The sequence below is a fragment of the Pristiophorus japonicus genome, chromosome 5 (genome assembly GCF_044704955.1).
Source record: "Pristiophorus japonicus isolate sPriJap1 chromosome 5, sPriJap1.hap1, whole genome shotgun sequence".
Taxonomy (NCBI): Eukaryota; Metazoa; Chordata; class Chondrichthyes; family Pristiophoridae; genus Pristiophorus; species Pristiophorus japonicus.
In genome coordinates, this window is record NC_091981.1 from 21,484,502 (window position 1) to 21,502,078 (window position 17,577).

The 17,577-nt window shown below is 45.0% G+C and overlaps 1 protein-coding gene across 1 annotated transcript in view; it reads left to right on the plus strand.

Annotated features, from left to right (window-relative positions):
* The first annotated feature begins 703 nt into the window (after window positions 1-703).
* LOC139264233 (zinc finger protein 431) overlaps window positions 704-17,577 on the plus strand; it is a 59,161-nt gene continuing 42,287 nt past the window's right edge. The window contains exons 1-4 of the mRNA XM_070880373.1: window positions 704-843; window positions 2,203-3,384; window positions 14,039-14,135; window positions 15,795-16,037. Coding sequence (XP_070736474.1) covers window positions 2,205-3,384; window positions 14,039-14,135; window positions 15,795-16,037 — 1,520 coding nt within the window. The 5' untranslated portion in view covers window positions 704-843; window positions 2,203-2,204. The remainder of the gene's footprint in view (window positions 844-2,202; window positions 3,385-14,038; window positions 14,136-15,794; window positions 16,038-17,577) is intronic.

Sequence of the window (17,577 nt, forward strand, 5' to 3'; positions counted from 1 at the left end):
AGATAGAGGCAGAGAGGTTGTTTCCACTGGTCGGGGAGACTAGAACTAGGGGGCACAGCCTCAAAATACGGGGGAGCCAATTTAAAACCGTGTTGAGAAGGAATTTCTTCTCCCAGAGGGTTGTGAATCTGTGTAATTCTCTGCCCAAGGAAGCAGTTGAGGCTAGCTCATTGAATGTATTCAAGTCACAGATAGATAGATTTTTAACCAATAAGGGAATTAAGGGTTACGGGGAGCGGGCAGGTAAGTGGAGCTGAGTCCACGGCCAGATCAGCCATGATCTTGTTGAATGGCGGAGCAGGCTTGAGGGGCTAGATGGCCTACTCCTGTTCCTAATTCTTATGTTCTTATGTTCTAAGACCGCCCTAAGTGGAGGAAGTGCAACCGGGAGGGCACTGAGCACCTCGAGTCTCGTTGCCGAAAGCATGTGGAGGACAAGCGCAGGCAGTGGAAGGAGCGTGTGGCAAACCAGTCCCACCCACCCTTTCCCTCAACCATTGTCTGTCCCACCTGTGACAGGGGCTGTAATTCCAGTATTGGACTGTTCAGCCACCTGAGGACTGCCTATGACGGTGCTGCTGCATTATGGGAAGTGTAGTTCTCGCTCGGGGCGTTTGTGACGTCACGCGTTGGACTGCAACTCCCAGAACGCACTGTGCGGGGGAGGGTCGCGCGCACCTTTTCGGTCCTGCAGTGAGGGGGGGAGAAGATGTCTCTGTCTCGCGGCCTAATGGCACCGTCAGATTCAAGCAGAACAGCAAAAGTTGTCGCTTTCTTGAGGCTGCAACCCGTGGATCAGCTCAGATAAACTGCACTTTACACTCAGCCGCCGTCCTGCCCGAGGTCTGTAATCCTACCGATTGTTAACACAAGTTTATCAGCAAGAATTCCACTTACTGTCTTTATTTGCCGACTGATCCAGATGTTGGGGGAGGTTAATATTTAGTGGTTTTTTCCTGATGTTTTCCTGTTTTTACCATCGCTTTCCACGGGACAGCTGTTGGGAACTACTGTTAACACACGCAATATTGTCGCGTGTGACTGACATTATACAGCACAGGCCAGAGTGCAAAATTGTGAGAGTTACGGAAAAATGTGGGCAGTGGAGGCCAGCCTTTTCAGTAAAAGTCAAAGCAACATTTTCAGAAAAAACATCAGAACTGGTAGTGCAGTGGGACACTTTTGGTAAAGGCCCAGTCTCTCTGCACAGGAGTCTGTTCTGTGTTTTAAAGTTCACAGATGTTGCAGCTTGTAACCAGCTGTGGAGTTAGGATTTTAAGAGGAAGGGCAAAATATTTGACTGGTAAATTACTCAACGAAGGCGGTTCGATGGCTGAAGTTTTGTTTTAACTGTTAAAAATCCCCCCCCCCCCCCCCCAAGTTCCGTATGGTCCCTAGAACAGATTTTAGTCTATTGTTAAAATGACAATTTGTAAATGTCCCATGTCCTTTCCCACATTGTAATAAGAGATGTGATGAATTTATACATCGAGATGGGAATTTTATTAATTAGTAATGGATCTCGTACAGTGTTTCTGATGGTAGCAAGGGTCTGGCAGTATTTGGGGAGTGGGGGAGGCACTTACAGTATTGGGAGCCAGTGTTATGGAAGGAGGGGTCTGCCAGTGTCTTTATGTGCATGGTTTTGGTTCAGAATTAGGATTGATATTTGTCTTTGTATATATGAATACACAAAATATACAGCAGCAACTTGTATTTAGTAATCCAGAAAGTTTCATAATCCAAAAGTGTACAATATTTCACCACACACCCCATTCTAGGTTTAGGTGAGTGTAGGCAGAAGGGGTGGAAATTGTGCCCATTTAATTTTACAGATAAAGTCAATACGAATATGTAATGGGAAAGCTCACCCTGTAATCATGCCAACCAGGAATTTCAATCTCTTGTTTCTTTGTTATTTTGATTTATTTAATAACCTCCATTTTGGCTATCAGCATGGGTAATAATATACCTCACAATCTAAAATGAAGAGTTAATCATTCTTTGACCTTGAGTATCCTAAGGCATTCGACAGAATAATATTTTTAACGTCATGAATTGTATTTGAAGAGCTACATTCTGCTGTAGTTTGCCAGATCATAAACTTTGAAGTAGGGTTGAACTAGCAGGGAAAACAAAACCAGTAGGCGAATGTAATGGATTTTACGGTTTGCCATTTCAATCTATCATCTGTATTTGCAGATATGATCATTTTAAAGAAGATGAATGAAGCAAGATTTATCTTCCAGAACATTCAGCCAGTGACTTTACACTTGTCCGAAGAGACTACCACGTCGAGTTTATGCGTAAGCAACATGGAAGGCATAGAGCGGCAGTTTAAAAACTTCGTGGAGGCATTCCTCGTCGAAGTTTACAGATGTAAAATCTGTGCATTCACCTGCAGCCTGAAGATCAAAATGAACTCTCACATGGAAGACGTCCACAAACCCAAGGCCGACGACCAGCTTTCTAAGAAGATGGCTGGTCCCTGCCACGCTGAACACTATTCCTCATACAGCACGGAGGTAGACATGGACATGGAAAGTAAAGCGGCCGAGGACATTATGGTGGACAACCTCGAGAGGATGTCCTTTCTCCTTCCAATGTACAGGATGCTTCACAATATTAGCCCCGTGTCCTGCGAATTGGGACTGGGAGGGCGCAATGATAGTCTGCACGCCGATGATTCGTGTGAGGTCAACACGCTGTTTGAAGGGGAGCCTACACCTTTTCAGTTAGATGGACCCCACCCTGTGGCATCGGGGCTACAGCCAGCCGCAGTTGGGACAGCCATGCCTGGTATGGGTGAAGACGATGAAGAGGCTCAGTCAGAGCATCTTATGTCTCTGGGCCTCTGTCGGATATCCAATAATAATAAAACCCAGACGGTGAGCTTAGAAGCCTACTGCCAGAAAGCTGATGGCGATCGTGCAATTCCCAAGAAGCAAAGGCAGCCGAAAAAGAAAAAGCGGAGTGAAAAGCAACGTTCCAATCATGCTGGAAACTCCCAAACGGCTTTGAAAAATGAACATTATTTTTGCGAGTTGTGCAAACTGGACTTGAAGGCAAAAGACATTTACGACCTTCACTTGAACTGTCATGATGGGGACACATGCTTTAAATGCACGTACTGCAGTTCCTGCACGACCGAGTGGAACCTGATGGAAAAGCACCTCGAGAGCCACAATGCTGGAAGGTGGACCTACAAGAAGGTATTCACGAGGCAAAACGCTTGGAGACTGCACGAAGTCAGCCACCAACAAAAGCCAGGCCTCTTCTACTGTCCGAAGTGTCCATCTTTCTATTCCTCGGAGAATGTGAGAGATTTGCATACTGCCTGCCATTATGAGGATGGTTTTAAGTGTACACAGTGTGATTTTACTGGTAGGTTTTATTAATTTTCTTCCCTGCTCCCCAGGAATTTGGGAAGAACTCCCTGACCCGTTGCTTTTTATTTTTGTTTGCCGAGTCCACCCCCATCTTATGAGCATATGAACAATGACGGACAGGTAAATAGCCTGTCGAGCCTGTCCCACACAGTCTTGTGTATCACAAGATATACACTCCATCCCACCTGAAATCATGTGATCTCCTGGGAGAGGCAAAAAAAAAGAGATTACAAAACTCAAGGTCAATTTGGAGAAAAGAAATCTGGGAAATTCTTCTCCGACCCATCGAGGCGATCAAAACTAGTCCAGATCACCACTCTGGCCTTGAATTCCAGACAGAAAGACAGACTTGGATTTATATAGCGCCTTTCACGACCATCAGATGTCTCAAAGCGCTTTACAGCCAATGAAGTACTTTTAGAGTGCAGTCACTGTTGTAATGTAGTACATGTTGAACCACCCTTATCCAGAACCAACCTTCGTCCAGAACCATTCCCGGCCACCGGGTGGCGCATGTGCTGAACTCCGACATAAACAAATGAAGTCTTTCCTCACTGCTGACTCCCGCAATCGCTGGCCTGACCCCACGATCCACCTCTTTTTCCCCCCCCCTTTCCTCCCCACCCCCATGAATTCTCTGCTGCTCTCCCAGCCCCGATATCCCCTTGCTCAGTACCTGCACCAATTTAACGTGACCACCCCTTGTCCGGAAAAAATCTCTTATCCAGAACAGGCCAGGTTCCGATGGTTCCGGATAAGGGAGGTTCAACCCCCTACCTTCTGTAAGAGGTGAGCTCCGCCCCCGCCAGAAACAGGTCCCTGGTTTGATCCCTAGCCTGTGCCGAGTCCACTTATCTCAGCTGGAGTAGTAGTTGAGTGGTTGGCCTCGGCAACCCTGAGCTAGCGAAAAGAAAAATCAACCAGGATTTCCTCTCGTGATGCTTTCTAGTAACTCCTGTTGGAAAATGTACTTGCGTGGGGGACAGGATTAGGCTCTACTGTGATTTCTGCATGCAACCCCCCTCTTCATCTAGATTCTCACATGAAGCTTGGCCATGTGGGTGGCAAAGCCAGAGAGCAGTCAACACCCATAGGGCCATACCCGAGCATAGGTTAGCATCCGGGAGGGGGAAAGGGATGATCGCTTTCAAGTGTAACAGATTGCACATCGTTACATTCTCCACGAGAGTAGTTAAAACAAGCTGCAGTATGTACATGCGCACACACACACACAAACGAACATGTACACAGTGTTAGGAGGTGTATCTGCAGGCTTAATCGCCGAAGCAAAATACTGCAGATCTTAAATAGAAACAGAGAATGCTGGAAACACTCAGCAGGTTGAGCAACATCTGTGGAGAGAGAAACAGATAAATTAATGTTTTAGCAGTGGGCCCTTTATCAGAACTAAATTATTAACGAGCAGCATTTAAAAAAAAGGACATGGGGGAGGAGGACAGGACAATAAAAGCACACACAAAGAGGAAAATAAATAGTATAGTAGCAGAAGTAATATAAACGGAAGACAATAGGAAGTATAAAAGAAAGAGTTGCATTTATATAGCGCCTTTCACGACCACTGGACATCTCAGCGCTTTACAACCAATGAAGTACTTTTGGAGCGTAGTCACTGTTGTAATATATAAAGAAAGAAACAAAGGACATAAGGAGACACAGATTGTGTGAATAAAGAAAGGGATGGTGGAAAGGGAAGTGGGCAAGGTGGAGGAGACTTTAGTAGGCCAGGTAGAAGGAAAAGGCAGGTTGACACCAAGGATTCAGACCACTCCACCAGCAAGGTGTTCTGATTGGTGGAGTAATTGGGAGAAGGAAATGCATCCCTTACCGGAAGCAGGTTAGGAAGACGTATACTCCAAGTCATTGTGGGAGTCAGTGAGCCTGTACTTTTTATTAAACTGGAAAGCCCATCCCCCATGGGCATGGATTGGTTTTTAATTTCAGTCCTGCCACTTAAAAAAATATATATATATTTGTACTGTTGCATATCTTTCTAATTTGTCAAAATGTAAATTCACCCATGGGGATTTCAGTATAGTCCTGTAATGGAAACAGAGAGGACACTTGAGATAAAGGAGCAGATTATTCCTACTTTAGAAATTCAACTTTTACTCCAAGCACCTCCCAGACAGCTATTTTTAGATTTCTTTCAGCATATTTACATTTTCAAGAAAGTATGTTTTGTCCATTGCCATATTGCAACAGTGGTAACAATTTATAGCTCTCTGAGCTGTACCTATCATAAAAATCATAGAAAATTACGACACAGAAGGAGGCCATTCGGCCCTTCTTGTCTGTGCCAGTCAAAAAAGAGCTACCTGGCCTAATCCCATCTTCCAGCACTAGGTCTGTAGCCCTGTAGGTTACGGCTTTTTAAGTGCATATCCAAGTACTTTTTAAATGTGATGAAGGTTTCTACTTCTGGTAACTTTTGTTCTGCTACTGCCCAATTTAAAAACGACTTTCCTCGTTTTGGTTAACTTTGCATTGCGCATAATTTCTGTCACTGACAGTCGGTGTGTTCCTATGCTTCTGCTCACATAATGCGATAGCCTAAGGTGCATAAAATTGGTTTGCGATGATTCACTTTGCTTTATTTTTCTTAATTGCTGGGATAAGGCATCTGACCTTGGATCTGTGTCTACCTCTGACCAAAAAGCTCGTAATGAACTAGGTCATACTGTGTCACAACAACATGGAACACTATGCCATGGCACTACCCAAGTTAAACACCGTGTAAATTATTGGAATATCTAGTGTTACAGAAGTTATCCATTATTAATGTGGTCAACTGTATGTAAATAGAGCTGTTAGCCTCGGCTCAGTGGCTAGCGCTTTCACATCGGAGTCAGAAGGTCGTGGGTGCGAGCTGCATTTAAAATAGGATAATTTACAGTGATGTCCCAGCAATAAGAACATAAGAAATAGGAGCAGGAGTAGGCCATATGGCCCCTCGAGCCTGCTCCGCCATGAACTCGGCTCCACTTCCCCACCCGCTCCCCATAACCCCTTATCGGGTTAGAAACTGTCTATCTTTGTCTTAAATTTATTCGAATGTCCCAGCTTCCACAGCTCTCCGAGGCAGCGAATTCCACAGATTTACAACCTTTTGAGAAAATAAATTTCTCCTCATCTGTTTTAAATGGGAGGCCCCTTATTCTAAGATTATGCCCTCCTAGTTCTAGTCACCCCCACCAGTGGGAATATTCTCTGCATCCACCTTGTCAAGCCCCCTCAATGGGCCCAAGTTTCCACAAGAAAAAAAACGGGCGCCCCTCCGAGCTGGGCGCCCGTTTTTCGCACCTAAAACGGCGCCTAAAAAAATCCTCGGTATTCTCCACCTACTTACAGGTCCTCTGGCCCTCGGTGCGGCGCAGCACGAGCTGTGGGGGGTCGGAGCCAGGTCCCGGCGCTGAAAACAGTGCCGGGACCTCTGCACATGCGCGCTACAGTCGGCACGCAAGTGCAGTAGCTCCAGGCGCCGAACTGTGTGGGAGGGGCCCGAAGCACGCAGCCCCTAGCCCTGGCCGAATGGCCTCACTGGGGCTGCGTGAATAAGGCTCCTCCCACGGCCAGCTCCTGCTCCCCGCCCCCGACCAGACCCGACACCCGCTCCCCGCCCCGCCCCGACCCCCGTTCTTTCCCCCCCCCCCCCCCCCCCCCGAGACCCGACTCTCTCTCTCTCTCTCTCTCTCAGCGACACGAACGGCTGCAGAGAAGCACTTTCACACAGGTAGGAAGATGGTTTATTTAATCTTTTCTTGGCTTATAAATGTTTATTCAGGTTGGATTTATTTGTATAATATTTGTAGAAGTATAAATAAGGATTTATTGTCGAATTTAATGAGTTCCCTCCCCCCCCACCTCGTTCTGGACGCCTAATTTGGAACCTGCGCCTGATTTTTTTAATGTGTAGAACAGGTTTTTTCAGTTCTACAAAAATCTTCACTGGCTCCATTCTACTTTAGTTTGGAGTACATTTTCACTGTGAAAACTTTCAAATCAGGCGTCAGTGGCCGGACACGCCCCCTTTTGAAGAAAAACTTCTGTTCTAAACTAGAACTGTTCGACCTGACTAGAACTGCAGAAAAAAAATGTGGAGAATTGCGATTTCTAAAATAGTCCGTTCTCCACCAGTTGCTCCAAAAAATCAGGCGCGAATCATGTGGAAACTTGGGCCCATAATCATATACGTTTCGATAAGATCACCTCTCAGTCTTCTGAATTCCAATGAGTAGAGGCTCAACCTACTCAACCTTTCCTCATAAATCAACCCTCTCATCCCCGGAATCAACCTAGTGAACCTTCTCTGAACTGCCTCCAAAGCAAGTATATCCTTTCGGAAATATGGAAACCAAAACTGCACACAGTATTCCAGGTGTGGCCTCACCAATACCCTGTATAATTGTAGCAAGACTTCTCTGCTTTTATACTCCATCCCCTTTGCAATAAAGGCCAAGATACCATTGGCCTTGCTGATCCCTTGCTGTACCTGCATACTATCCTTTTAATGTTTCATGCACAAGTACCCCCAGGTCCCGCTGCAGCACTTTGCAATCTTTCTCCATTTAAATAATAACTTGCTCTTTGATTTTTTCTGCCAAAGTGCATGACCTCACACATTCCAACATTATACTCCATCTGCCAAATTTTTGCCCACTCACTTAGCCTGTCTATGTCCTTTTGCAGATTTGTTGTGTCCTCCTCACACATTGCTTTTACTCCCATCTTTGTATCGTCAGCAAACTTGACTACATTACACTCGGTCCCTTCTTCCAAGTCATTAATAGATTGTAAATAGTTGGGGTCCCAGCACTGATCCCTGTGGCATCCCACTAGTTACTGATTGCCAACCTGAGAATGACTCCCGACTCTCTGTTTTCTGTTAGTTAGCCAATCCTTAACCATGCTAACATATTACCACCAACCCGGTGAACTTTTATCTTGTGCAGTAACCTTTTAGAAACATAGAAAATAGGTGCAAGAGCAGGCCATTCAGCCCTTCCAGCCTGCACCGCCATTCAATGAGTTCATGGCTGAACATGAAACTTTAGTACCCCCTTCCTGCTTTCTCGCCATACCCCTTGATCCCCCGAGTAGTAAGGACTTCATCTAACTCCCTTTTGAATATATTTAGTGAATTGGCCTCAACTACTTTCTGTGGTAGAGAATTCCACAGGTTCACCACTCTCTGGGTGAAGAAGTTTCTCCTCATCTCGGTTCTAAATGGCTTACCCCTTATCCTTAGACTGTGACCCCTGGTTCTGGACTTCCCCAACATTGGGAACATTCTTCCTGCATCCAACCTGTCCAAACCCGTCAGAATTTTAAACGTTTCTATGAGGTCCCCTCTCACTCTTCTGAACTCCAGTGAATACAAGCCCAGTTGATCCAGTCTTTCTTGATAGGTCAGTCCCACCATCCCGGGAATCAGTCTGGTGAATCTTCACTGCACTCCCTCAATAGCAAGAATGTCCTTCCTCAAGTTAGGAGACCAAAACTGTACACAATACTCCAGGTGTGGCCTCACCAAATCCCTGTACAACTGTAGCAACACCTCCCTGCCCCTGTACTCAAATCCCCTCGCTATGAAGGCCAACATGCCATTTGCTTTCTTAACCGCCTGCTGTACCTGCATGCCAACCTTCAATGACTGATGTACCATGACACCCAGGTCTCGTTGCACCTTCCCTTTTCCTAATCTGTCACCATTCAGATAATAGTCTGTCTCTCTGTTTTTACCGCCAAAGTGGATAACCTCACATTTATCCACATTATACTTCATCTGCCATGCATTTGCCCACTCACCTAACCTATCCAAGTCACTCTGCAGCCTCATAGCATCCTCCTCGCAGCTCACACTGCCACCCAACTTAGTGTCATCCGCAAATTTGGAGATACTACATTTAATCCCCTCGTCTAAATCATTAATGTACAATGTAAACAGCTGGGGCCCCAGCACAGAACCTTGCGGTACCCCACTAGTCACTGCCTGCCATTCTGAAAAGTACCCATTTACCCCTACTCTTTGCTTCCTGTCTGACAACCAGTTCTCAATCCACGTCAGCACACTACCCCCAATCCCATGTGCTTTAACTTTGCACATTAATCTCTTGTGTGGGACCTTGTCGAAAGCCTTCTGAAAGTCCAAATATACCACATCAACTGGTTCTCCTTTGTCCACTTTACTGGAAACATCCTCAAAAAATTCCAGAAGATTTGTCAAGCATGATTTCCCTTTCACAAATCCATGCTGACTTGGACCTATCATGTCACCATTTTCCAAATGCGCTGCTATGACATCCTTAATAATTGATTCCATCATTTTACCCACTACTGAGGTCAGGCTGACCGGTCTATAATTCCCTGCTTTCTCTCTCCCTCGCTTTTTAAAAAGTGGGGTTACATTGGCTACCCTCCACTCGATAGGAACTGATCCAGAGTCAATGGAATGTTGGGAAATGACTGTCAATGCATCCGCTATTTCCAAGGCCACCTCCTTAAGTACTCTGGGATGCAGTCCATCAGGCCCTGGGGATTTATTGGCCTTCAATCCCATCAATTTCACCAACACAATTTCCCGACTAATAAAGATTTCCCTCAGGTCCTCTTCCTTACTAGACCCTCTGACCCCTTTTATATCCGGAAGGTTGTTTGTGTCCTCCTTAGTGAATACTGAACCAAAGTACTTGTTCAATTGGTCTGCCATTTCTTTGTTCCCCGTTATGACTTCCCCTGATTCTGACTGCAGGGGACCTACGTTTGTCTTTACTAACCTTTTTCTCTTTACATACCTATAGAAACTTTTGCAATCCGCCTTAATGTTCCCTGCAAGCTTCTTCTCATACTCCATTTTCCCTGCCCTAATCAAACCCTTTGTCCTCCTCTGCTGAGTTCTAAATTTCTCCCAGTCCCCGGGTTCGCTGCTATTTCTGGCCAATTTGTATGCCACTTCCTTGGCTTTAATACTATCCCTGATTTCCCTAGATAGCCACGGTTGAGCCACCTTCCCTTTTTTATTTTTACGCCAGACAGGAATGTACAATTGTTGTAATTCATCCATCATGTCTGCCATTGCCCATCCACAGTCAACCCCTTAAGTATCATTCGCCAATCTATCCTAGCCAATTCACGCCTCATACCTTCAAAGTTACCCTTCTTTAAGTTCTGGACCATGGTCTCTGAATTAACTGTTTCATTCTCCATCCTAATGCAGAATTCCACCATATTATGGTCACTCTTCCCCAAGGGGCCTCACACAATGAGATTGCTAATGAATCCTCTCTCATTACACAACACCCAGTCTAAGATGGCCTCCCCCTAATTGGTTCCTCGACATATTGGTCTAGAAAACCATCCCTTATGCACTCCAGGAAATCTTCCTCCACCGTATTGCTTCCAGTTTGGCGATCCCAATCTATGTGCATATTAAAGTCACCCATGATAACTGCTGCACCTTTATTGCATGCACCCCTAATTTCCTGTTTGATGCCCTCCCCAACATCACTACTACTGTTTGGAAGTCTGTACACAACTCCCACTAACGTTTTTTGCCCTTTGGTGTTCTGCAGCTCTACCCATATAGATTCCACATCATCCAAGCTAATGTCTTTCCTAACTATTGCATTAATCTCCTCTTTAACCAGCAATGCTACCCCACCTCCTTTTCCTTTTATTCTATCCTTCCTGAATGTTGAATACCCCTGGATGTTGAGTTCCCAGCCCTGCTCATCCTGGAGCCACGTCTCCGTAATCCCAATCACATCATATTTGTTAACATCTATTTGCACAGTTAATTCATCCACTTTATTGCAGATACTCCTTGCATTAAGACACAAAGCCTTCAGGCTTGTTTTTTTAACACCCTTTGTCCTTTTAGAATTTTGCTGTACAGTGGCCCTTTTTGTTCTTTGCCTTGGGTTTCTCTGCCCTCCACTTTTCCTCATCTCCTTTCTGTCTTTTGCTTTTGCCTCCTTTTTGTCTCCCTCTGTCTCCCTGCATTGGTTCCCATCCCCTTGCCATGTTAGTTTAACTCCTCCCCAACAGCACTAGCAAACACTCGCCCTAGGACATTGGTTCCGGTCCTGCCCAGGTGCAGACCGTCCGGTTTGTACTGGTCCCACCTCCCCCAGAACCGGTTCCAATGCCCCAAGAATTTGAATCCCTCCCTGCTGCACCACTGCTCAAGCCACGTATTCATCTGCGCTATCCTGCGATTCCTACTCTGACTAGCACGTGGCACTGGTAGCAATCCCGAGATTACTACTTTTGAGGCACTTTGTCAAATGCCTTCTGGAAGTTGAAATACACCACCTCCACTGGTTCCCTTTTATCCACCCTGTTCGTTACATCCTCAAAGAGTTCCAGCAAATTTATCAAACATGATTTCCCCCTCATAAATCCATGCCGACTCTGCTTGACCGAATTTTGCTTTTCCAAATGTCCTGCTACTGCTTTAATAATGGACTCCAACATTTTCCCAACCACAGATGTTAGGCTAGGTGGTCTATAGTTTCCTGCTTTTTGTCTGCCTCCTTTTTTAAATAGGGGCGTTACATTTGCAGTTTTCCAATCTGCTGGGACTTCCCCAGAATCCAGGGAATTTTGGTAAATTACAACCAATGCATCCACAATCCCTACTGCTACTTCTCTCAAGACCCTAGGATGCAAGCCATCGGGTCCAGGGGATTTATCTGCAAGCAGTGGTTATATTATTTGCCTCACACCCTCCCCCGCCCCGCGCCCCCCCCTCCGCGCCCCGCAAAACTGCGCAGTACTCCAGGTGTGGTCTCACCAAATCCCTGTAGTAAGACTTCTTATTACAAAGACTACTTGTAATAAGACATTCTTTCTTGTACTCCAAATCCCTTGTAATAAAGACCAACATACAATTTGCTTGCTGTACCTCCATGCTGACTCTGTTTTTCCTGTACGAAGACACCTCACTCTCTCTGAACAACATTTAATAGTTTTTTACCATTTAAAAAATATTCTCGTTTTCTATTCTTCCTACCAAAGCGAATAACCTCATTTCCTCACATTATACTCCATCTGCCACCTTATTGGCCACTCACTTAACCTGTCTATATCCCTTTGCTGGCTCTTGGTGTCCTCCTCACAGCTTACTTTCCCACCTAGCTTTGTATCATCAGCAAACTTGGATGCATTATACTTGATCCCTTCATCTAAGTCATTTATATAGATTGTAAATAGTTGAGGCCACAGCACTGATCCTTGCAGCACCCCACTAGTTACAGCGGGCCAATTGGAAAATGACCCATTGATCCCTATTTCTGTCCGTTAACCAATCCTCTGCATGCTAATATATTACCCCCAACCCCATGAGACCTTGCCTTTTGTCGGAACCTTTTATGTGGCACCTTATCAAAGGCCTTTTGGAAATCCAAATATACTACATCCACTGGTTCCCCTTTATCTACCCTGCCAGTTACATCCTCAAAACACTAAAATTTGTTAAACGCAATTTCCCTTTCATAAAACCATGTTGACTCTGCCTAATCATATTATGATTTTATAAGTGCCCCATTACCACTTACTTAATAATGGATTCCAGTATTTTGCTGACAACTGATGTCATGCTAACTGGCCTGCAGTTTTCTCGTTTTCTCTTTCCCTCCTTTCTTGAATAGAGGGGTTACATTTGCTACCTTCCAATCCGCTGGGACCGGTCTAGAATCTCGGGAATTTTGGACGATCGCATCCATTATCTCTGCAGCCACTTCTTTTAGAGTCCTTGGATGTAAGCCATCAGGTCCAGGGAATTTGCTGGCTTTTAGCCTTCATGAATAAGTAGCAATTAGACTATGTGACCAGGTTAAACACAGCTTTAGCTTTGCAGCAAAACAACATACATTGTGCATAATAACATGTTATAACATCCCTGTTATGAAACAGTGGATCATCTGACTTGCCATAAGCTGTGCCAAGGGGGATCTGCCGATGCATATATTTTATAAAACACTTGATATATAAAACAAATAGGGGGGGGGGGGGGGGGGAGTAAAATCATGGCGACGAGGAGATATGATTCTGCTGATACCTGTTTGATTGAAAAGTCGTCGTCTTCAACGTGTCAAATTTTGTTCGATAACACTCCCGTGAAGCGCCAAGGAACATTTTACTATGTTAAAGGCGCTATTTAAAATGCAAGTCGTTCTCACTGGTTTTTGCCCCTCGTCTGCTTTTGTGAGGATGGTGACTCCTTTCACAGCTGCATGGGCAATGGTCACTCTGCGCTCTTTCACCCAAGTTACCGTTGAACTCATTTTGAGATTTGACAGAGGCAGTCAGCAAATTATTTGACTGCGGGCACCACCCTGTCCTGACCCAACATTCACCAATCCAGCAGGGATTGCTGAACAGGAACCCTGGATATTTTCCCCTCTTTAATTGCCCTGTAACACCAATTATAGCATGCCTAATGTTACTTGCCCCAGCTGAGCCTTACCACAAACCTTGTGTAAAGAAAGTAATAATGGAGGAATACTTGGAGCAAAAGGTATTTTTTTCTCTCTGCCCCCCACATTAGAGTTGCCTTCCCATTTCAGGTATTGATTAAAGCCAGCAGCACTGTATTGATTTAAACCAAGTTGTATTTTCTTTTTAACCAGATGAAGCATGGAGCAAGGTTTATAAACATCTGTGCAACCACGACAGCAGTATAAAGCCGCACGGGTGCACTGAGTGTGACAAGAGATTCTTCAGAATGTAAGTACTTTATGGGACACCGTGGTGTAACTAACTAGAATCAGAATGCACAGGGTTAATGGCCATAGAGAAATGTACAACCCAGATCGATCTTTTCCCCGGAGCCAGGAACAGAGGATAGGGATTTTGGAAGGCTAGATTTCACAGTTAATCTATCTGTTTTAGTAAAACTTCAGTAGTCAAAGCTTCCTGTTTTTCTAATAATGTTGTATTCCCTAAAAAGCAATTTTTTGTAATAAAAAGTCACGTGTAGTTTCTGGTTACCAGTCCGAAAAACACCTCTTAAATCCAGATTAAGTTTGAAGGTCATCATAAAGTAATTGCCACACTTCCTTTTTCTGGCAACAAGGAGAGATTATTCCGCCGATATCTGCTTGATTAAAAAACCTCCTTATTCACCAAATACAGGATCCTTTGTACTATTCAAAGGCACATGATGCCTGCTTTTTAATTCTCAGTAAAACTCAGCTAACAATTTGCAACAACAGCAACACAACACGCCACCAAGGCCTATTGCAGGGCAGGCACAAAACCAACTCGCCCATCTGCAAGTCAGAATACATCAGCGAAGCAAAGTTATCCATAAAATACTATCTGTAAAACACAATAACTAGTATTTATATAACGCCTTTAAATGTAGTGAAGCATCCCAAGTTGCTTCACAGGAGTATTATAAGACAAAAAGTTTGACACCAAGCCACAAAAGGAGAAATTAGGCCAGATGACCAAAAGCTTGGTCAAAGAGGTAGGTTTTCAAGGAGCAAGGAGAGGTTTAGGCAGGGAATTCCAGAGCTTGGGGTCAAGGCAACAGAAGGCACAACCACCATTGGTTGAGCGATTATAATCAGGGATTCTCAAGAGGACAGAATTAGAGCAGTGCAGATATCTCAGGAGGTTGTGGGGCTGGAGGAGATTACAGAGAGAGGGAGGGGCGAGGCCATGGAGGGATTTAAAAACACACCCTAACACTATCTGTAAAACACAATCCCCATATTGTTCATTAAACATAACCCCAATAAGCTCCATCTGGCCCCACAAGGAACATTTAAAAGACTTCCCTCTTTGGACTTCTGTTGATCCTGTTTCCTGGCTCCTCCTCCCATTTGGTTGACCTGATGGGAAAGTTACAATGGATTCCCTGCTCAGGCCTGTGGATAAAATAGTAGTCAGACCCTGATGATGTCATCAGAGTAGGTGCTGCATTTTTAAAGAAAGACCCTTCTCCCTTCTGGTTTCTGCTAGGTGTCCCTCCTGCCTGCTCAGAAGGGCAAGATAAATCAAAGCACGCGAGATGTTAGTGGTGTGTCCCCTGGGTGACTTTAACTGCCTGCCCACCCGGTTTCTGTCAGGCTGACAGGATCATTGTCACCCCTACAGTGTCCAGACTCAGAGATGACGAGTGGTAGTAGATGGCCTCTCTGTGGTGCCATACCACAACAAGAGTCTGCATCTCTAGAAGGAATGGGGATCAAAATGGAGGGAAAAGAAAAGTCTTCAAAAAAGTGGTGAAAGCTCATTTTTCTCCGCTTGATATTCGATCATTGGGCTTTTTCCTTCGATTATCTATAAAGCCTGTTCAATATACAGCAATTTATGTACGAGCAGGGTGATCTGCTTTTTTTTGCAGCATGAGATGGAATTATTTTCTGCTTTTGTCAGAGTTGAACTGAAGGAACACATGGCAAAGCATAACGAGGCGAGGCCATTTCTCTGCCAGTTTTGCGGACGGACATTCAAGTACAGGCGGCAGATGAATAAACACCGCAGACAAGCCCATCAGAAGGCAAAGGAAAAGAGGAGAGAAAATGAAAATGGTCTGACAAGTGGAAGGCACGAGGAGAAGGAGCCTCGAATTAAGACAAAGAAACCAAGCAAGGAATTCGTCTGCAATATTTGTACCAGGTAATAACTCAATTAACTAAGAAACACTAGGTAGTGATTTTAAACAGTGTCTATTGCTACTTGAAACATAGGGGTTTAAGCTAAGGAACTTCTGAAACCCTCATCGGCATTTTTGTCACCTTGAAACTCAATTTGTCTTGTATCCTCCTTGCTGGCCTCCCATCCTCTCCCTCCATAGACTCCCAACAGGTCCATATCTCGGCCTCCTATATCCTGTCCTCCACACAGTCCCACTCACCCCATCCCCGTTGACCTACATCAGCCCACAATGCATTCAACTTAAAATCTTCAGTCACATCCCACCACAGCCTCACGCACCTATCCCTGCAGCCTCCTTTTGTCCTCTTGACACTAACCGGTTATGTTTCTCAAGTTCCCTTTGCCTACCATTTATAGCAGAACCATCAACTGCTTTCTGGAACTCCCTTCCAAAGCTCCTCTGCCTCTCCTCATTGTGGCTCAGTGGGTAGCACTCTCTCGCCTCTGAGTCAGAAGGTTGTGGGTTCAAGTCCCACTCCAGAGACCTAAGCACAAAAATCTAGGTTAGCACACCAGTGCAGTACTGAGGGAGTGCTGCACTGTCGGAGGTGCCGTCTTTCGGGTGAGACATTAAAACACCGTAACATCACCCGTCTCCGCCCATGCCTCAGCTCATCTGCTGCTGAAGCCCTCATCCACGCATTTGTTACCTCGAGACTTGACTATGCCAACGCAGTCCTGGCTGGTCTCCCACATTCTATCCTACGTAAAGTAGAGGTGATCGAAAACTCGGCTGCCTGTGTCCTAACTCGCACCATGTCCCGCTCACCCATCACTTCTATGCTCGCTGGCCTACATTGGTTCCTGTTTAAGCAACGCCTTGATTTCAAAATTCTAATCCTGGTTTTCAAATCCCTCCATGGTCTCGCCCTCCCTATCGCTGTAATCTCCTTCAGCCCCACAACCCCTCCCCGCCAAGATGTCTGCGCTCCTCGAATTCTGACCTTTTGAGTATCCCTGATTATAATCGCTCAACCATTGGTGGATGTGCCTTTTGTTGCCTAGGCCCTATGTTCTGGAGTTCCCTGCCTAAACCTCTTTGCCTTTCTACCTTTCTTTCCTCCTTTAAGATGCTCTTTAAAACCTACCTCTTTGTCCAAGCTTTTGGTCACCTGCCCTAATTTCTCCTTGTGTGGCTTGGTGTCAGTTTTTTTTTGTCTCATATTACTTCTGTGAAACGCCTTGGGACGTTTCACTATGTTAAAGGCGCTATATAAATACAAGTTGTTATTGTTGAGGCCGTGTCTAACCTCTCAGGTGGCCGTAAAAGATCACAAGGTACTATTTCGAAGAAGAACGGGAGTTTTCCCTCAATCAACATCACAAAAAAATTACCCGGTTATTATCACATTACTGTTTTTGGGAGCTTGCTGTGTGCAAATTGACTGCCGTGTTTTCTACATTACAACAGTGACTACACTTCAAAAAATATTTCATTGGCTGTAAAGTGCTTTGGGAGGTCAAGGTCATGAAAGACGCTATATAAATGCAAGTCTTTATT